Below are 21,568 nucleotides of genomic sequence, written 5' to 3' on the forward strand. Positions count from 1 at the left end.
AATTACCTTCCATCCTGATTTTACAGAGGTGCTTCTTTTACTTTTTTCTTTATTATGAAGTTCTGCGTTTAAGAACCTGATTGGTTTTTAGTGCCCTAAAAACTTAAGGGTCTGGTCTGTTTACCTATTTGGTTGGTATATTATTCTCAAGCCTCCCCAGAAAAGGGGGTGAAGAGGCTTGGGGGGATATTTTGGGGAAACAGGAACTCCAAGTGGTCCCTTTCCTGAATCTTTGTCTAACCCACTTAGTGGTGGCAGCAGAACTGTCCAAGGACAAGGAAGGATTTGTGCCTTGGGGAAGTTTTTAACCTAAGATGATAGAAATAAGCTTAGAGGGTCTTTCATGCTAGTCCCCACATCTATACTCCAGAATTCAGAGTGAGGAGGGAACCCTGACAATAGTAAATAAAGTCTAATGTGGCACTGAAAACCAGATGAGATCTTGAATTTATCCAGTTTTACAGACAGGATGACTGAGACAGAGGTCAAGTGATTTTCCACACGGTCTCACAATGAGTAAGCATCCCAGTATGAAATAAATTTTTTTATGCAGAACCCTTCTGATTCCTAGCTGTAATCTGATCTCCAACCACTAGCATAGCGATCACCATTAAAAAGTCAACACTAACCAACACTCTGATATTTAGGATATCATCATTAAGTCATAATTATAAGTAGAGGGAAATACTGTAATCTCTCAGGTACAATAGTATCGTAACTGCTGGCAAATGTTAACTATTTAATGGTGACCACGGTACTCTCTCTACTTCTGTTAATGTATTCAATAGATTCAGAAATCCTAGGAATCTTTTATTGCGAGCTAAGCATTAGGTAATTAAAACTACAGCATTAAATATTTTAATTAAAGGAGTATAATTTAAGAGACTTTAGCATTTAGACTAGTCCGTGGGTTTACAAAACCGCACAGATACTCTAGGGTTTTCCTTTCATAATCTGCAGGCATTTTTTCTACCTGCAGAATAGTCACTAAGGATTAATCTTGCCATTCACTGCATGCAAGTGAACCCCTGTGCCCAAATGCAGCTCCATTGACTTCAGTAGGATTCTGTGTGGGTAGAGGGATGCCCTCTTATGCTAGATCAGGGCCTAAGATTCAATCCTGCTATGAGCTCCATGCAGGCAGGCTCTTACATCTGCAGAACGCGCCACTGATTCAAAAACAAAAATGTGTATAAATTCTTAAGGCCAAGGAATTCTACCTGAGAAGTGAGTGCTGAATGGGGCCTTTAGTTAGTAAAAAGACTCCAACTATATAAAATAAAGTCCCCCTTTGAACTGAATTAAAATTGAATTTGCCACAATTAGGCCAAACAGGAGGGAATAACAGCTGTTCCCAACTGATGACAGATACTGCTCAGATGTTGACAATTCTGTCAGAAAACCAAAAACATCCAGAACTTTTTCCAGAAATACGTTGTTCCTTTAGGAGCAATAAAACATTCACAGATTGCACTAACACATTTTAAAAATCATTCTTTACAACAAGCAGAAGGAAAATTTACCATTTAACTTTGTATTATCACAGGCTAAATAAAAATTATGTAAATTTTGCTTGTAATAAATTGGAGACTGAAACCAATTACATCTAAAATTAACCCAAGTCCCCACAAAAGTGTACTATGGGGGAGGACTGGACGTTTAGTACACATGAAAAATGATAGCTTATTTGACTCCACATGAAAAATGCCAAACTGACAGGCCTGTAGACTGAAGTTGTCTTTTTTATCAACAAAGCACTAGTGACATCAGTGCATGTTTCCCTCACACCTTACCAAATTCACCACATAAAGGGAATTAAGAGTGAACCTTACAAGAATTTAGCGTAGTTTAGCTTATGTCTATGAGGTCTGTATGATCTAATACCACTTGGTCTCTGACTCGGGTTTAGGCTCTTAGAAACCTCACATGCTTGACAATGAGCTTTACTCCATGGGGAGGTAACGTACGGACTACATGTAACACCAGCCTCTGTTACTACATGTAACACCAGTTGGAATCAGACTTGATTATGTTTGTAATTAAATTGCTCTCTAGTAGCTGGCCTACCAAGAAGAAAAATCCTTAGAGTAAAACTCCCACTGACATCAATGGGGCCAAGATTTCACCCTTACTGCTATAAACTGAGATTTTCCACAAGTGGAAGAAATCTGAATTCTCCATACTGCATAGTTGTAGTGTAGCTGACAACTGTAGTGTCTGTTGTTTGTGGCTATTAATTTTTTACAAGAACACAGTAAAGTTAACAGTGAAAAAACAGCATAACAATAATTTCATTGCTTGGGTTTCCAGAACTACTATTTTCAGTAAGACAATGGAATGCTGGGAAGAAGGGCACACATCATGCATATTAAATTTGTACCACTTTGAAACTTCATATGCATTTATTAATCAAGTTAAATGGATATGGCTGTCTGGTGCTCTATATAAACTTCTGGTTATTCACCAACCAGAAAAAAAACAACATAAAATTAAAATGATTTTTGGAATGTAATGTGAAACACTACACAATCTGATTTTGTCTACATATTTCTTTATTAGTAACCTGGGCTGTTTACTTCACATGCTCTAATACTTTACCATAAAGCGTCAAGTTTGGCATGGTTTTATAGTTCTGTACATGTGCAGAAATAAAGAAAAAAGGAATAAAATTCTGAAAAAAAGTGATCTAATGAATCTCTACCTACCTGATTTCAAATTTATATTCAGTTACGCTCTGTTGTGCTACAGGGTTAGGGACATTGGTTCCACTGTTGTCCAAACTACTCTTTACAGCATTCCTCAGAGCATGCAGCTTAAACAAAAAGCAAAAACAAACCTACAATTCATAGATGGTTTCAAAACTTATGGAGGAAACTGTACTGCACTCCATGTAACCTGAAATGAACCAGGCAGCCACTGTATGATAGGAAACTGCTACTCCAAAAAGGTAATTGGAAACAGATTAAGGATTTAGTTTCTGCACCCACCTTGTATCTCCTCAAAATGATGATTTCAGAGATTCATGAGTGAAACCAAAAACTACAGAAACCTCACAGATCAGTATTCATGGTTCAACAGTCATGACAGGAGTGAACTTGAAACAAGGGCAACAGAATTGCAATCAAATATAGAAGAGGATCGCTTTTACTTATCTATAGAGTGATGAAACAAGCACTTAACTGCTTGTAAACATTTTGTCTACAGTGCATCGCCTTGATGGACAAAACGTTCTATGATCACTACTCAGCTGAAAAAAAGCAAACTTTAAATAGCAAAAAAGGCTAAATATATCAATGTGGCAAATAAACACACTATGAAAAATCTGTTCAGGATTTAAATCTAACCAAACATATTAAGCAGAAATGCAAAAGTATCTATTTACCTTCCCTCCATCGTGCTGGTATCTAAGCACCTCACAAAAATTCATTAATTTTTCTTCACAACATCCAGAGAGGACAGGGAATGATTGTTACCCATATTTTACAGATAGGAATCTGAGACATAGTGAGATTAAACGACTTGCTCGATGTCACTCAGGTTGGTTTTGGCAGGCTGAACTAAATCTGAGTCCCCATCTAGTGACTTAACTACAAGACGGTTCTTCCTCTCAAACAAATTTATTCTTTCTGGTGTTTTCTTTCACCCTAATCTTGACAATGGGTAAAACTACAGTAAGCATCAGTTTGATAATTTCAGATACAGTACTAAACAAGAACGGGACAAGCAATTCCTATTTTCAGTTGACTGTAACTTTCTCAAATCATTATTCTGTAGCTTAAATTTCTCATGCTTGATCTTAAATTTTCTCATTCTCATGCCTAGAATAACTTCTTATACCCCAATGTCTTAATTTATTACACCACCAGATTCTGGTGATAAATATATTAAGTGTGACAATATATAAATAAAATCAGAATATTTAGCACAGATATAAAGCTGGAAACTGGAATTTTATTTTAATGGAACCAAGTATTTATAAACATGACTGTTTTCCTTGAAAATGTCAAGGTAAGGAATTCTTGTCAATACAATGGAAACAAATAATAATTGTATTCCTTTTCACCTAGAACTGAGACTAAGCTTCACTCACCTTTCTCCATCTTTGTATGCTGTTTTTCCCTTTCTGCCTGTCTGAGTCATTGAACACAACTCGGTAAAGCCATATCTTTAATCTACCATGCACTGCAAAACATTTTTGATACTCTGTATAAAGGATGCTATGTAAATTCTATTGTATTATAACAATTATACTGACTTGTATCTCGGATCCCTTTAGAAAGCCCATTTTAAATAAATAACCTTAAACAGATAGGTCTGCACTGAACATGGAGTAATGTTTCACTATGCTGTTGGACACCTTTTAATCAGCTTTCAATTGAAATTCATTTGATCTGATGTTAAAGAACAAATATTTGGGGGGAGGTTTAAACTTTATAGAAAAACAGGATTATTTTCAACAAAATACATTATTCATGGCACAAAGCTAGAAATTACATTGCTACATTTTAAAGACTCAAATTCAGTTTTAACCTTAAACTAGCTACTGAGTATCTCAACACACTAGAGCATACAATGAAAATACCTTATCCGTAAGGAGTTTGGTAAGGTTTTGCTGTCTTCTTGCTAGATACTGATCATACAACTGAGCCAGTTTGGCTGCCAGAACATGTTCACGGCTAAAACAGGGATGATGGGTGAATATTAACCCAGAAATATCAATGTCCAGTTGAAACTGTCCCTGAGGGTCCCCAGATCCAACCATATATTGGTTGGCATGCATAGGTTTTATTGCCTGAAATAAAGAAAAGAGTGAAATATAAGACTATTCTGACGTGTGCATTAGCGCTTGTAAAGATGGTCATGTGACAGGCAATAATCCACTTGTCTATACCTAATCATAATGTGCCTGTACCTGAGTTTTTAAACAGAAAAAAATGTATCTTGTTTAATCAAAAAATTCCTTTATTTAAGAATCCAGATCCACAGACCTACCAACAGATCTTTTACACTACACTGTAAAAAACAAAACAAAAACACACACAGAACCAGATCTATCCATCAATGGCAAACTCACCTCAAGGTCCTGCTCAGTAACTTCAATTACCTTAGACTAAAAGTTACATGATAAATATTACCCTAGCAAAACAGTATTCAAGAACAGGAATAAACTCATGCAGACTAAATAGGCATAGCCAAACTGGTTAAATAGACACATATGAATAAAATTCAATTGCATCCCAATCAACATAGGATAGATTGAATCTGTGGATCTGGAGTCTTGAAAAAAGGAAATTTTCAGCTAGCAAGAAAAATTCTCCTATTCGTAAGATCCTACTTAACTTGTGATATTGCTGATTCTGCAATATTAGGCTTCCACCACTATTTTGACATGCGAGCCCCGCTGGGCGTAGGGCTGACAGTGGGAGCCCCGTGTTCCTGCTGTCAGCCCCAGCCCCCAGCTCTAAGCCCCGGGCAGACAACAGCAAGAACCCCCATTCTCAGCCGTAGGCGGCTAACAGTGGGAGCCCCTGCTATCAGCGGGAGCCCCTGCTATCAGCCCTGTGTTCCGGCTGTCAGCTCCAGCCTTCAGCACTGGGCGGACAACAGTGGCAACCCCCATTCTCAGCCCTGGGCGGCTGAGAGTGGGTGCCCCTGCTATCAGCACCATGTTCTCACTGTTAGCCCCAGGTGCCCGACAGCAAGAGCCCCAGCTCTCAGCCCCAGGCGGCCAACAGCGGAAAATCATGGAAAAATAATAATGGACTTTATTGCCACAAATAAGGTTCATTATTACTTTTCCGCAATTTTCCATGGCTTTTCTGCAACTTAGCTGCATTTTTTTGATAATCATCCCACAATTCAAGTAGGGCCTTACCTATTCACCATCGAATTCACGTCCACAGAACTAGTATATGGATCTTAGTGAACATATGCAGGGAAAACCAATTGGCTGTGTTACACATTTCCTGATAAGGAATTTTCAGCCCAGGAAGCTGCCATGACTCTTAGGAAATAAGCCCAGATGGAAGAGCAGACCTTATTCTGTGTGCCTCCAAAATGGCCCAGAGGATCCACCCTGATACAGACTTCTACCCCTTTAATGCTGAGTGACATACAACAAAGAGGGGCTTAGATTTCCTAAACAACTTGATGTGGCCAACATCAAGTGCTTGGCAGCTTCTCTTTGGGAGGAGGAATAGCTTCAGGTAGGAAGAGGAAGCACCAACGAATTCTCCTTGAGTTCAAGGATGAACACTTGAGATGCCAAATAGTCAGCAGCCTGCAAAGTGAAGTAGTCTGACTCTGAACTGGAGATTTTGCTCAGACTGGGCACTGAAGGAACCATATAGAGAAGCTGGAATTGAGAGCAGGAAAGCCCACAAAATCTCCTCCTGGCCAGTTGGTCTGGGGTGTGCTCTGCTTTTCTTCTAAAGGAGTGGCTGTCCCTCTAGTTATTTTGGTATGACCAGGAGAGGTGAAAAGGCCACTTTGCTTCCCCATAATGCTGCAGAGAAATACTCGTGTTAGTCAGGCCCAGTGAGATCTGTGATTTGAGTTCAAGGGGAAAGGACATTACGGACAGTGTTTTGGACCTCGCATCCCCCTACCACTGTCTACAACGTCTTCTAGGGGATTCCGCTGCTTCACAACAGCCCTCCACAGCCCAAAGGGAAGCAGGGATGGATGATCAGATAGTCTTCATAGTAAAGCAATTGCAACCAAGACTGGCAGAAGAGCACAATGCGCCCCTTACTAGCCTCAGCTGATCTCTTCTTAAGAGCCTGATGCTGGGATGGCTGATCAAATATTCCATGTACAAGTACCATCACAACTAGGGTGGATGGTGATGGAATGCCGCTTGCAGCCTCTCTGTCAGTGCCACGAGGACTTCAGCTGCTGCACTGCTCCTCTCCAGGTATGGTGACAGGGAAGAAAAACCTCTGGCCTGGCCGATCATTATGCCCTTGCTACCTCCTGACAAAAGTCGACACAGCTTGAAGTACGTGCACTTGAAGTACGCAACAAGGGTCTCCAGCGCAGAACCAGATGAGCATATGCTTTATCCTCTCAACAAGCTTATTCACCATCTTATATAGCTGTTCTTACCAGGCAGAGTCCCTCAGGAAGGAATAATGCATCCTCCCTTTTTGGGCAGAGAATCAAACCTGAAATCAATTCAGGGATTGTAGAGGACAAAAGCCCTGGTTTTCTTACATTTTTCTTTTTTTTATTTGATTTTCTTCGGTTTGTCTTTGTTTAAGCTCTGCAGCGAGCAAGATATTGGGTAAAATTTTCAAAAGGCCATAAGTGACTTTGGAGCTGAAGTCCCATTGTCAAAAGTGACTTGGACACATATGAGCTTATGTCTCACCGAAATTCAGCAGGACTCAGGCTCCTAAGGGCCTAAGTTTTTTTTGCAAATGAGAATTAGGTATTTTTGCAATTTTACGCCTAGTCAACATGCCTGCACTGTGGAGGCAGAACAGAAACTGGAAAGGATCTCCAGATAAGCATCGATAGTCCTTCCCTGCCAATAGAGTGCAGATTTAGTTTTGCCTCTTTCTGCAGTGCAGGTCCATTAATAGACCTGTGGAACTGGATTTGATGGAGAATTATGTATTTGTAATTGTCACTAGGGCCAGCTGATAAGCAACTTTCAGACTGGTATTGCAGCAGCAGCCAGGGCCAGCTCCAGGCACCAGCGAAGGAAGCAGGCGCCTGGGGCAGCCAACAGAAAGGGGCGACACTCCGTCAGTTATTGGGGTGGCACGTCCGGGTCTTCGGCAGCAATTCGGTGGCGAGTCCTTCACTCCCTCCCTTCCACTTCAGCGGCACTTTGGCAGCAGCTCGATCGGGTTTTTTTTCTTTTCTTTTTTTCGCTGCTTGGGGCGGAAAAAAGCTGGAGTCGGCCCTGGCAGCAGCTGGAAGAATTCTTAGTTCACAAAAGTGGTAGCCTTGTTATATTCTAATGCAGGGGTCAGCAACCTTTCAGAAGTGGTGTGCCGAGTCTTCATTTATTCACTTTAATTTAAGGTTTCGTGTGCCAGTAATACATTTTGACGTTTTTTAGAAGGTCTCTCTCTATAAGTCTATATATTATATAACTAAACTATTGTTGTATGTAAAGTAAACAAGGTTTTCAAAATGTTTAAGAAGCTTCATTTAAAACTAAATTAAAATGCTGATCTTACACCGCCGGCCCGCTGCCAGCCTCGGGTTCCGTTCACCTAGGCTGGCAGCAGGCTGAGCGGGGCCTGCGGCCGGGAGCCTGGCTGGCAAGGGGCCAGCAGCCTGAACCCCAGACCGGCAGCGGGCTGAGCGGGGCCAGCAGCCGGGACCCCAGACCAGCAGCGGGCTGAGTGGCTCAGCCTGCTGCCGGTCTGGGGTTCCGTCCGCCGGCTCCTGCCAGCCAGGGTCCCGGCTGCCGGCCCCGCTCAGACCGCTGCCGGCCTGGGATCCTGGCCCTGCCCACACAGAGTGGGTACCTACCTTCTCCCTAGTTCTAGTCCATTCTCTTCCTCTCTCTGCACTGAGCTGAGGGTGGGAGTGCACTGAGCACAGGGCTGGGGGTTGGGGTGTAGGGTCTGACCAGGAGCTAGAATGAGGGAGGGGGCTCAGGGTTGGGGCAGGAGGTTTGGGGGTGGAGTGCTTACCTGGGCAGTTCCCATTTGGTGCGAGGGGTGGGGGTAGGAATGGGAATGTAGGGGGTGCAAGAGTCAGGACATGGGGTGTGGGGGGGGCTGGGTATGTGGGGGGGTGCAGTAGTCAGGGCAGACGGCTGGAGGCATGTGAGGGGGTGCAGGAGTCAGGGCTGGGGTTGTAGGGGTACAGGTGTCAGGGCAGAGGGCTGGGTGTGTGTGAGGGGGGTGCAGGGGTCAGGGCAGAGGGCTGGGGGTATGGGCTAGGGTCGTGGGGGTGCTCCCAGCCCCCTTCCCTGAGTGGTTCATGGCAGGGGGCTGGAGGGGATATGCCCTGATGCCACCCCCCCCATCCCCATGGCCCTGTCCCCACCTTGTCCCCGCCTCCTCCCCAGAGCAGCGAGCGCGTTGCGGCTCTGCTTCTCCCTCTCGCTCGCAAGGGCCATCAGCTGATCAGCAGCAGGGAGGAAAAGGAGGAGGGGCAGGACCGCAGCACGCTGGGGGAAGAGGCTGGGGGGAGCTTGCCTGCTCTGCAGCAGCAGCCGGCACGACCAAGCTTCTTCACCCTGCCTAGGGGGAGGGAAGGGGGGAGGAGACAAGCGGGCCGGGGCGGGCAGGATTTTTAATGGCACGCTGTTGCCTGCCGGGGTCCCAGCCTGGGTTCGGCAGCGGGCTGAGTGGGGCTGGGACTCGGCAGGCAGCAGCATGCCATTAAAAAATCGGCTTGCATGCCATCTTTGGCATGCGTGTCTTAAGTTGCCGACCCCTGTTCTATTGTATCATGAATGCGTCAAAGAAGGAAAAAGTTTTAAGAAATAGAGTCATTAAAGTGAAACTCAGCTTGTTTGAATCTGTTCACACTAGATTATTTTTTTCTTTGCACAAGTGTAGCTACACCAATGCAGCCTCACTGTGCAAATTCCTAGGCTAGATGTGCTGCACCAATGTAAAAAGACACTTGAACTGGTACAGCTTAACCCAGTGCAAGTCACTTTTTACATGTGGGCACCACATTTAGGGGCTTGGACTGGTCTAGCCATAACAGTATAAGACACCCATTGTAGACAAATCCTTGAATTAGTCATTAAATTTCATAATTAAGGATTCCTAAGTGTATAGTATCCAAAATGGCAGATGAAATTTAATGTTGAGAAATGCAAAGCAATGCACATTGGAAAACATAATCCTAACTATACATATACAATGATGGGGTCTAAATTAGCTATTACCACTCAAGAAAGAGATCCTGGAGTCACTGTAGATAGTTCTCTGAAATCATCCATTCAATGTGCAGTGGCAGTCAAAAAAGCAAACAGAATGTTGGGAATCATCAAGGGATAGATAATAGGACAGAAAATATCATATTGCCTCTAAATAAATGGTACGCCCACACCTAGAATACTGCGGGCAGACGTGGTCGCCCCATCTCAAAAAAGATATATTGGAATTGGAAAAGGTTCAGAAAAGGGCATCAAAAATTATTAGGGGTATAGAACAGCTTCCATATGAGGAGAGATTAATAAGACTGGGACTTTTCAGCTTGGAAAAGAGGCGACTGAGGGGGGATATGACAGAGGTCTATAAAATCATGAGTGGTATAGAGAAAGTAAATAAGGAAGTGCTATTTACTCCTTCTCATAGTACAAGAACAAGGGGCCACCAAATGAAATGAATAGGTAGCAGGTTTAAAATAAACACAAGAAAGTATTTTTTCATGTAACACGCTGTCAACCTCTGGAAAGATCCTTGCCAGAGGGTGTTGTGAAGCCAATACTATAACGGGGTTCAAAAGGGAGCTAGATAGATTCATGGAAGATAGGTCCATCAATGGCTATTAGCCAGGATGGGCAGGAATGGTGTCCCTAGCCTCTGTTTGCCAGAAGCTGGGACTGGGTGACAGGGCATGGATCACTTGATGATAACCTGTCTGTTCATTCCCTTTGGGGCACTTGACATTGGCCACTGTCAGAGGACAGGATACTGGGCTTGATGGACCTTTGGTCTGACCCAGTATGGCCATTCTTATGTTCTTAATACAAAATGGTGTCACAGTTATGGCATATATGAAATGCAACCTACCTTTCTATACAATGTTTCAAGTTCTGGTTCTATGTCTTCCTCCAATGAAAATATTGGAGGTCTCGTAGAAGATTGTTTAATTGGACTAGGCAACGCTAAGAGTTTGCCATCATCTCCAAACCACCTTTTCCCCTATGAATAATAAAGTGAGATAACACTTTTTGTAACTTTCATATGGGAATGACTTGCAATTATACTATTATTCCAGAAAATAAGATCCCACACTTCAGGAGACACTTAGCTTTTAAATCTTTTTCTTTAAGCAAGCAAACAAGCAAAACAATTTAAGCATGAGTAACTTGTGACTGGCATCCCCCATATGTTTTAGTTGATTCAAACAGAAAATTTTGAGTATACTGCAACCTACTGACAAGCCCCAGGCCCAAACGAGATACATCTAAGGATCCGGCCTGAACCTTGCCGATGCTACAATTTTTCTTAATCTCCCAACGCTGCACATTTTAAGAAACATACTAATGTAGACAAGGCATATGATGCAAACTGCATGCTTGTTGATATAACTAAAACTACAATAAATTTCATGGCTAGGTCCATCAATAGCTATTATCCAAGATAATCAGGGATCCAATCTTGTGCTCTGGGAGTCCCTAGCCTTTGAGTGCCAGAAGCTGGCAGTGGATGACAGGGGAAGCATCAGTCAAAGATTACCTGTTCTGTGCATTCCCGCTGAAGCACCTGACATTGGCCACTGTCAGAAGACAGGATACTGGGCTAGGTGGACCATTGGTCTGACCCAGTATGGCTGTTCTGTTGTTCTTAATCTGTCTAACCAAGATGTTATGCAAATCTTAAATTAAATTTTATAGTGCTCACTTTTGATTTACTTTAATTTTCTAATAAATAACAACAATAACCAGCTCTTACATAACACTTTTCATCAGCAGATAGCAAAGCACTTTATAAAAGAGTTCATTATCATTATGCCCATTTCACAGATGGGAAACTGAGGCACAGAGCGCTCAGTTTGGGTGGGAGGTACCTGGCCTGAAGCACTCAGTTGTTGCCAATTCCCCCCAAAATGCTTACTTTCTAATAAAAACCTTCCAAAATTCTGATGCTGCTCTCACTGCTGCTGTTTTTTTAAATATATGTGGCCCATCTGCTAGTGTGATTATTAATGCTTCACCTGAAGGGTAACAAAATAAAAAAGTAATAAACATCATAAGGAAAGGGTCTGAATTTTGAACACTCCTGTTTGTGACATAAAAAGAACTTGAAACAGACACTGGTAATAATGTAGTGGTGACTTACCTGCTCCTGTCTCAGTATTCTGTTCTCTAGAATATTTTGATTAGATAGTGACACAATAGGCCTTTCTCCTGTGTAAAGACCCTCATCTTCTAGGTACCTCGGCTGCATGTTTTCAGGCACCTTCTGAGACATAGGCACTAAAGAGCAATCAAATATTCAAATATGCAAGATATTTTATAACTGGAGATATAATTTATCAGCTTTCTAAGGACCTATAGTGTTTTTTTAAAACTACCTTGATATTTTGCTGCTACAAAGGGAATACCCTAAAAATGCTGTCTGTGAAATTTGCCTGATGGCAATAACTAATATTGTTTATGTACAGAACCAAAGCAGCTCTTATTTCCATAATAAGGACAGATGTATAATTTACAACAACATTCTACATATTTATTTATACTTAAAGTAACTTAGTTTTAATGAATAACATAAAAATAATTACTATGCTAATTAATAAGTGTTTTTTGGTTTTGTGGTGATGGTGTTTTGGGGCTGTTTGTTCATTTTGGGGCATTGCCTGCATTATTTCCCAATATAGCTGATTCATACACTCTGAGGCATGAACTCAAAACTTTCTAGATAGCAGCACCCACTCGGGCGGTACACGCACACTATGTCCTCACACCTCAACTTTCTATACAATGGGGTATATATATCGGGGTGTATATAAGGAGCACAGGTCTAATTATCACTCTGTTTTCTCCATTAAATCAAGAATACAATCGCCAACACTGAGGCAACTGGAAGCTGAAGCTGTCTGACGCAAAGCACCCAGAACTGAGAACTCGAGAATACCAACATCAAAGATGTTGACATTGAGAAAGATCCAGATATCAATGCTAGCACATACTGGTTATGGGTTAGCGAAGAGTTGAGAGACTGATGGCTCTATTTCTTCTTCCTCCTCCTTCATAGAATGAGGCTGGGAAGCAAAAGCTTTTGAGGACTTGGCAGGTCCAGTGAGTGGACTTGGCAATGGCTCCTGCCCCATTGCTGGATTTTGGGAAACATGACCACTAAGTTACCGAGCTCCTACGGTTGCTTAGTGTGATTCTCAGCAAGTCTAAGGGGGAAAACAATTGAGGACAGTTGGCAGTTTTTCCAAGAGACATTATTAAGGGTACAAGAGCAAACTATCCCACTGCGAAGGAAAGATAGGAAGTCTGGCAAGAGATGACCCTGGCTTAACCAGGAGATCTGCAATTATCTGAAACTCAAAAAAGAGACCTACAAAAAGTGGAAACTAGGTCAAATTACTAAGAATGACTATAAACAAATAACACAAATTTGAAGGGACAAAATTAGAAAGGCCAAGGCACAAAATGCGATTAAACTAGCTAGAGACATAAAGGGTAGCAAGAAAACATATAAATACATTAGAAGCAAGAGGAAGACCAAGGACAGGGTAGGCCCCTTACTCAATGAAGGGGCGGGAGGGAAATAATAACAGAAAATGTGGAAATGGCAGAAGTGTTAAATGATTATTTTTTCGTTTCAGTTTCAGTAAATGCTAGTGAAAATGAGGTCGAATCAGAGGCTAAAATAGGGAAAGAAAAAGTTAAAAATTACTTAGACAAGTTAGATGTTTCAAGTCACCAGGGCCTGATGAAATACATCCTAGAATAATCAAGGAACTGACTGAAGACATAGGCAGGGAAATATGGGTGCAGGGGGTGCTATAGCACCCCCGGGGTCCAGGCTGCCAGCCTCGTGCCCGGGGTCAGCTCGGGGGAGGGGGGATGGACGGGGTAAGGAGGCTGGCTTTCAGCACCCCCACTATTAAACATGTTCCAGCGCTACTGACTGAAGAGATATCTGAGCCATTAGCGACTATCTTTGAAAAGTCATGGAAGATGGGAGAGATTTCAGAGGACTGGAAAAGGGCAAATACAGTGCCCAACTATAAAAAGGGAAATAAGGATAACCTGGGGAATTACAGACAAGTCAGCTTAACTTCAGCACCTGGAAAGATAATGGAGCAAATAATAAAACAATCAATTTGCAGACACTTAAGAGATACTAAGTTGAGAAGTAAGAGTCAGCATGGATTTGTCAAGAACAAATAGCGTCAAACCAACCTGATAGCTTTCTTTGACAGGGTAACAAGCCTTGTGGAGAGGGGGAAGTGGTAAATGTGGTATATCTTTACTTTAGGAAGGCTTTTGATACGGTCTCGCATGACCTTCTCATAAACAAACTAGGGAAATACAACCTAGATGGAGCTACTATAAAGTGGGTGCATAACTGGCTGGAAAACCATTCCCAGAGAGTAGTTATTCGTGGTTCACAGTCAAGTTGGAAGGGCATACCGAGTGGGTTCTGAAGTAAATAGGATTAAATTCAATAAGGACAAATACAAAGTACTCCACTTAGGAAGGAACAATCAGTTGCACACATACAAAATGGGAGATGGCTGCCTACGAAGGAGTACTGCGTAAAGGGATCTGAGTGTCACAGTGGATCACAAGCTTAATATGAGTCAACAGTGTAACTAACACTGTTGCAAAAAAAGCAAACATAATTCTGGGATGTATTCGCAGGAGTGTTGTAAGTAAGACACGAGAAGTAATTCTTCCGCTCTACTCCGCACTGATTAGGTCCCAGCTGGAATACTGTGTCCAGTTCTGGGTGACATATTTTCAGGAAAGATGTGGAGAAATCAGGAAAATGTCCAGAGAAGAGCAACAAAAATGACTAAACGTCTAGAAAACACGATCTATGAGGGAAGATGGAAAAAACTGGGTTTTTGTTTAGTCTGGAGGGGAAGACTGAGAGGGGACATAACTATTTTCAAGTACATAAAAGGTTGTTACAAGGAGGAGGGGGGAAAAATGTCCTCCTTAACCTCTGAGGATAGGACAAGAAGCAATGGGCTTAAATTGCAGCAAGGGAGGTTTAGGTTGGACATTAGGAAAAACTTCCTCTCAGGGTAGTTAAACACTGGAATAAACTGCCTATCGAGGTTGTGGAATCTCCATCATTGGAAATTTTTAAGAGCAGGTTTGACAAACACCTGTCAGGAATTGTGTAGATAATACTTAATCCTGCCATAAGTGCAGGGGACTGGACTAGATCAGTGGTTCTCAAAGCTGGTCCACCGCTTGTTCAGGGAAAGCCCCTGGCGGGCCGGACCAGTTTGTTTACCAGCTGCATCCACAGGTTCAGCCGATCGCGGCTCCCACTGGCCGCGGTTCGCCACTCCAGGCCAATGGGGGCTGCGGGAAGGGCGGCCAGCATGTCCCTTGGCCCACGCCGCTTCCCCACTGGACACTGAGAACCACTGGACTAGATGATCTCTTGAAGTCCCTTCCAGTTCTATGATTCTATGAAAGTCTAACATATGAGACAACTTAGTTAGGTCTCTGTGCTTCAAGACTCCCCCTCAGGCACAGATTCCTCTGGCTGTACCTGCAGTACCACAGAGATCCTCAGTCAACAGGTGCTACTGGAGGTTAGAGTATGTTATATTCAGTTAAATTAACCAACAAAAGAAAAAAATGCATATCATACCTGTTAGGATGCTTGGAGTGAACAAAATTTCTCTTTCCTTCTGTAGTCGCTCAGAGTAGCTTTTGTAATCTGCAGGTTTTACTATTAGAAAATCACGAGCCATTTGATCAATAATGAATAAATCTTCTCTATCATTAACAAGGCAGTCCTCTTCATCCTAGATTTTAGATGTAAAAAATTACTAGTTCTTTTGTTTAGTACAAAATTCTGGTCTGGAAGACATCAATCTCACAATTTTCCATGCAATCAGAAAAATGGGTTTTATTTAAATTATGCTGTACAGTACATCCTTGCTATAACGAACCCCTCGGGAATCCAAGCCATTTATTCTTTGTAGCCAGGGGTTCGTTACAGCAAGAGAGACCCATCGCGAGGGATGCAGGGGCGACAGTTCCTCCAGCACTGTGCTGCAGCAGGGGCTGAAGGAGCCGTCAGCCCCTGCCACGGCAGGATCCAGGTACCAGGGGTTCATTATATTCTAGGTTCATTATTATGAAAGGCATTATAGCGAGGCTGTGCTGTATTTGGTAAAGCTAGTTATTCACATTCATACACTGGAATGATCAAAATCAATATCATCACAATTTACTCAAGATGTTAGCAAGTTACTGTATGTTAGAGTATTGGAAATAGAAACTCCATTTCATCTTAACAAAATGTACAGTTTACTAAAAATATGTTAATTGGGACAGATTCTACCACCCTTACTGACACTGAGTAGTACACTAGTCTGCCAGTAATCCCTTTGGAATGAATAAGACGATTTGTGGAGGAAGATACTGCTCAATGTGAGAAAGGTGGAAGATTTAGGCCTGGAGTTACCACCTTGGACTATCAACTATGATCACTTTTCCTTTATGTCTTGTCATCCTACTTTCATATTGTCTTGAAAAAGTAGCCTATCATAATTTTTTTTTTCAGTCTCTTTAATAAACATGTAATATTAGCCTCAGGTAAAATTGACATCTACTGATACAATGTCTACTGATTTGTTCAATTTACTATGAAACTCTATTTTCTCATATATGGCTATGCAGCTTTACAAGGCTTCTGCATCAAGAGTGTAAATTATTTGTTATATAATTGTTAAGCAAGAAGTACTTCACTACTAAAAAAAAGCACTAATTGCAAAGAAAATAAACTTCTAGCTCATATCTGTTTTGAAAACGTAATCCCAACGTTTTGTTTTTAAAATAAATTACAAAATAAGTCAATTTTTATTAAATGGATAAGCAAAAGTTAGCATAAAAAGTCTGAATAAAAATATGAAAAAAAGTGTATGATTTGTACCATTTCATCCTCTATTTGTTCTTGCTGATAGCTTACTATAGATTCCTGTTCTTCCCCTTCCTCTTGATCTGATTCACTCTTTTTTTTGCTCTTAGTTTCATCCTTTATATTCTCTGGTTCAGGATCAAAATTGAAAGTAAAAAAATTATATGCTTCTTCAGCAGAAGGAAAATCAGTCTGGATCTAAGGAGAGAAGGCATCATTTATTTAAGATCATGTTTACCATTTTTTTAATACAAGTAAAACAACTAAAACTATCCTTTCACGAGTAACAGCAATAACGTTTTGAATCATTAAAAAAATATCACACAAACACCAAAACATTGAAATCAGGCATCTGTTAAATAGTTAATATATCAAAACACTTTTACCATTCATATCTTTACTACTTAATAAAACATTTATAGTAAGGTTTTTAAATATCAACTGCTTCAGTTTTAATTTGCTCATCTTTTTAAATACAAACATACTTGGGAAATGATCAGAGACCAGGATTATGCTGTGAAAGCTAAAGCCTCGCATGTGGGGGAGGCAGAAGGGCATCTTACATACAGCAGTTTCTAGAGATATTTTGCACACAGAAATCACAAGCAGGAACAATGCCCTTTGAGGGAGTTTAGAGGAGCACAATGAGATGTGACTTCTACACCTTCCATGCTGAAGGCCCCAGAGTCTACCAGACAGTACTGAGGGAGTGGGGGGCAGAGACATTTTCCAGTCCTGCCTCCTGTAGCACAGCTGGCAGTGATATGATGCCATATGTGCCGACACTCAAGAAGCACAAGTTTGGGACTCTTCTGCCCCTGCACACAAAGTCAAAATCTGCCCCTAATAGGCAGAACTAATCTTTAAAATTTATATTTAGTGACTCAATTAACAGCAGTATTTTGTTACCACACATATAACATGTAGGAGTATTGTTGTGGCTGTCAATCAATGACAGAGGAATGTCTAACAAGAAGTGAGAGCTCCCATGGGCCCACATTGCTCTGATTTCACAATTCACGTTTTCTTTTATCAGAGATTTGTGTGGCTATTTTTAATATTTGCTGGTAGAGTTGCTATGGGTTTATGAAGATGATCATATTTTAATTGTTTATTACATTCCTAAGCACCCTGACAATGGGGAGGGCATTTTGCAAATTTAGGTCCCAATCCTGCCACCTGCTCCACGCAGTGACACCGAGCCCCACTGAGGTCAGTAAAGGCTGCTGTTATTAAGGAAAACGATTCTTACGTGTGACTTTTGCTTGAGTTTTTTGACAGAATCACGAAACTTGACTTTAGAAGACGTCTGGCATTCATCCTCTTGCATGTATCTTGACTCATCATCAGACTGCATTAAAGTTATCATACAAGTTATTTACAGACACAGCAAAATGAAGGTGGTGAGTAGTTCAGTGTACAGATTAACTGTTGCATGTTTACAGTACAATTTTATTCTGATCAAATGTTTATTAGAAAGTGGGTGCATTTGCTAGTTACAGTTAACTCTTTTCTCTTCTAAAGCAAAACAAAACTACTCAAACCATTGTGTGATCCTGATTATGAAAGGAGGGACAGAAACAACAATTTATGAAACCGGAAGTGGATACTACATTCACACACCAACATGACCTACTGTTATTTCTATATATTTTGTATACTGGAATGACTGCATCCCATTGATTATCTTCATTTTACTAAGTTTCCATGATGCCTATTATATCAATATCCTCATTTAATGCCAGCCTCTCTAGTTCATCCATCTTAGTATTTAAATTTCTAAAATTTGCATATAAGCACTTGTACATTTTGTCAATATTCACTTGCTTGCCTTTGTGTGTTACATTTAAATGGAACTCCTATGTTCGACTGTCCTTATTAGCTCCTACTTGTACTTTACCAACTTCCTATGCTCTTTACAAGCATATAAAGTTCCCCCTTTAATAAATTCATCCCTAAGAGATGTCTCCACCTGAACCTTGTGCTCCTTTGCATCCATAAACTTTTCCCCAGCCTTTAGTTTAAAAAATCCTCTACAACCTTTTTCATTTTACAAGCCAGCTCTCTGTTTCCTTTTTGGTTTAGGTAGAACCTATCCTTCCTGTAAAAGCTCTTCCTTTCCCAAAAGGTTCCTTAGTTTCTAATAGCTCAAAACCCTCCTCCCCGCGCCATTGTCTCACCCACACATTGAGACCCTGCAATTCCGCCTGCTTTCCTGGCCCAGCAGGTGGAATTGGAAGCATTTCAGTTAATGCTATCATGGAGGTCCTGGACTTCAATCTCTTACCTAGCAGCCTAAATTTGGCCTGCAGGATCACTCTCCTACTTTTGCCTACATCATGGGTACCTACATATGCCACAACCACTGGCTCCTCCCCAGCACTGCACATCCGTCTGTCTTGTGAGATCCACAGCCATTGCAGCAGGCAATTTATTATGTGGTTCTCCGGGTCATCCCAATCCCAACTATCTATGCTTCTAATAATCAAATCCCCCATTATTATCATTACCTTCTTCTTCCTAGTAACTGGGATTCCCTCCCCAGGAGGGGTATCCTCAATGTGAGAGGATACAGTGACACCATCTGCAAACTATGGGTTTGTTTCCCTCCACTCCAGCTTGATGCTCCTCTTCCCCAAAAATGTCATCCTCCTTTACAGCATGGAGGCATGTCAAACTCAAGGGTGGGACCCATCTATTGTGCCTGTGAAAGTCTTCTCTGTGTATCTCTGTCTCCCTTAGCTCCTCCAGTTCACCCAGTCTGGTCTCAAGAGCCAATATTGTGTCTCTAAGGGCCATGAGTTGCTTGCACCATATGCACACATACACCATCTGCCCAAGACAGGTAATCGTATATGCCACATTCAGTGCAATAAACTAGACTGTCCTCACTCTGATGCTGGACTACTGCCTGCATTACTTTTAGTCTTCAGGGGTTTTTTTGTTTGGTTGGTTAGGTTAGGGTTTTTTGGGGGCGGGGAGGGTGTTAGTGGTCTAAATTCAGAGTATTTTTGTTAGGTGTATCTGCCTCTGACACTCCTCAAAACTTCCGTTTGCTAGCTCCTCCAGGAGTTTTGGACCTGATTTTTTAAAAACTTCAGTTCTCCCTGAGTTAACCCCACCCGCTTGTCAAGTGATTCTAAAGGAGTTAGGGATCAAAGGACAGCAGGCTAGAGCCTCATTATCTAGCCTAGCCTAGCCTAGCATGTCAGTAGGCTCAGGACACAGCCCCCACAATACAACACACTAATATTTAATCAAGCAAGCACACAGCAAGCAAGCAAGCAACCAGACAACCTCATCTCGAGGATCATGTAGTCTCTCCTCCCTCACCTGGAGGACTGCCTCGCAAAACTCCCAATTGCTGCTCCTGCTTGCTAGCTCCCCTGGTGGCTTAGGAACGGACTTTTTAAACCCCGTTCTCCCTTACTTACCCCATCCCCTTATCAACATAAAGGGGTTAGGAATCAAAGGATGCAAAATGCTCACAAAGAAATACGTCTAAAAAGTGAGAGTTCTTTAGCTGTTATAGCTTTATACCTTTATATAAAGCTACAGCTTTATCTGTGTAACCTCTAACAGAAATAAAATATAAAAGCACACTATTTACAGATAAAATACTCTTTTTGGTTCAAGTATAGCAATTATGTATCTTAAAACATGGTAAATAACAGGAGCACAGAGCTTGGAAGGGCTAATCTCAAGGTGATAGAAGCCTCACTTGAAGTCTATGCTATAACGAAAAAAAATTTAATACTGCATGTATAGCATGTACATGAAATGCATTAATTAGAAAGGTTCCTGTTAACTAGAGAATTCTTGAAAAATTCGGGATGTCTGTCTTTCTGTCTAGCAGACAATATAAAAAAGAGCAATACAAACGATCTTACACAATGGCTTTCAAACAACTGACAGTTTTATTACCTTCACTTTCTTGTTCAAATGACAGCATATGGCGCATGCACATGTACACACTGTATTTCTCACCTCTTTATCCCATTTAGTTTCTGATTCCCTCAGCCTGAGGCTTTTTAAGTGCCTTGGTCTTGGACCTTCTTGCAGTAAAGCACTTTCTGCTTTAGACTAAGAAAAAACAAAAAAGAAATTTTGGTCATATAACATATGAGTAATGTTATAACAATTCCTGGAAATTCAAGGTCTTACTACTAGGGCTGTCAAGTGATTAAAAATTATTAATCGTGATTAATTGCACGATTTTAAAAACTGCAATTAATTGCAGTGTTAAACAATAACAGAATACAATTTAAATATTTTTTGACGTTTTCTACATTTTCAAATATATTGATTTCAATTACTATGCAGAATACAAAGTGTACAGTGCTCACTTTACATTTATATTTGATTACAAGTACATGCACTGTAAAAAAACCCAAAAGAAATGGTATTTTTTAATTCACCTCATATAAGTACTGTAGTACGATCTCTTTATCATGAAAGTTGAACTTACAAATGTAGAATTATGTACAAAAAAAAACTGCATTCAAAAATAAAACAATGTAAAATTTTAGAGTCTGCAAGTCCACTCAGTCCTACCTCTTGTTCAGCCAATCACTCACACAAACAAGTTTGTTTACATTATCAGGAGATAATGCTGCCCGCTTCTTGTTTACAATGTCACCTGAAAGTGAGAACAGGTATTCTCATGTCACTGTTGTAGCCGGCGCCACAAGATGCCAAATGCGCTAAAGATTCATATGTCCCTTCATGCTTCAACCACCATTCCAGGGGACATGTGTCCATGCTAATAACAGGTTCTGCTCAATAACGATCCA

General features: G+C 41.3%; 1 protein-coding gene across 6 annotated transcripts in view; it reads right to left on the reverse strand.

The window, feature by feature from the left end:
* Positions 1-21,568, reverse strand: part of CC2D2A (coiled-coil and C2 domain containing 2A) — a 139,412-nt gene that overhangs the window by 88,815 nt on the left and 29,029 nt on the right. For 4 of the 6 annotated variants that reach the window (XM_043544631.1, XM_037898033.2, XM_043544630.1 and 1 more), the window contains 8 exons: positions 20,763-20,858; positions 18,028-18,126; positions 16,791-16,973; positions 15,501-15,657; positions 11,991-12,127; positions 10,719-10,850; positions 4,583-4,792; positions 2,706-2,812 (listed from right to left, as the gene is read on the reverse strand). In XM_043544631.1, coding sequence (XP_043400566.1) covers positions 2,706-2,812; positions 4,583-4,792; positions 10,719-10,850; positions 11,991-12,127; positions 15,501-15,657; positions 16,791-16,973; positions 18,028-18,126; positions 20,763-20,858 — 1,121 coding nt within the window. The remainder of the gene's footprint in view (positions 1-2,705; positions 2,813-4,582; positions 4,793-10,718; positions 10,851-11,990; positions 12,128-15,500; positions 15,658-16,790; positions 16,974-18,027; positions 18,127-20,762; positions 20,859-21,568) is intronic. The other 2 variants (XM_043544634.1, XM_043544635.1) reach the window with 1 other exon arrangement.

The sequence above is a fragment of the Chelonia mydas genome, chromosome 4, assembly GCF_015237465.2.
Source record: "Chelonia mydas isolate rCheMyd1 chromosome 4, rCheMyd1.pri.v2, whole genome shotgun sequence".
Lineage (NCBI taxonomy): Eukaryota > Metazoa > Chordata > Testudines > Cheloniidae > Chelonia > Chelonia mydas.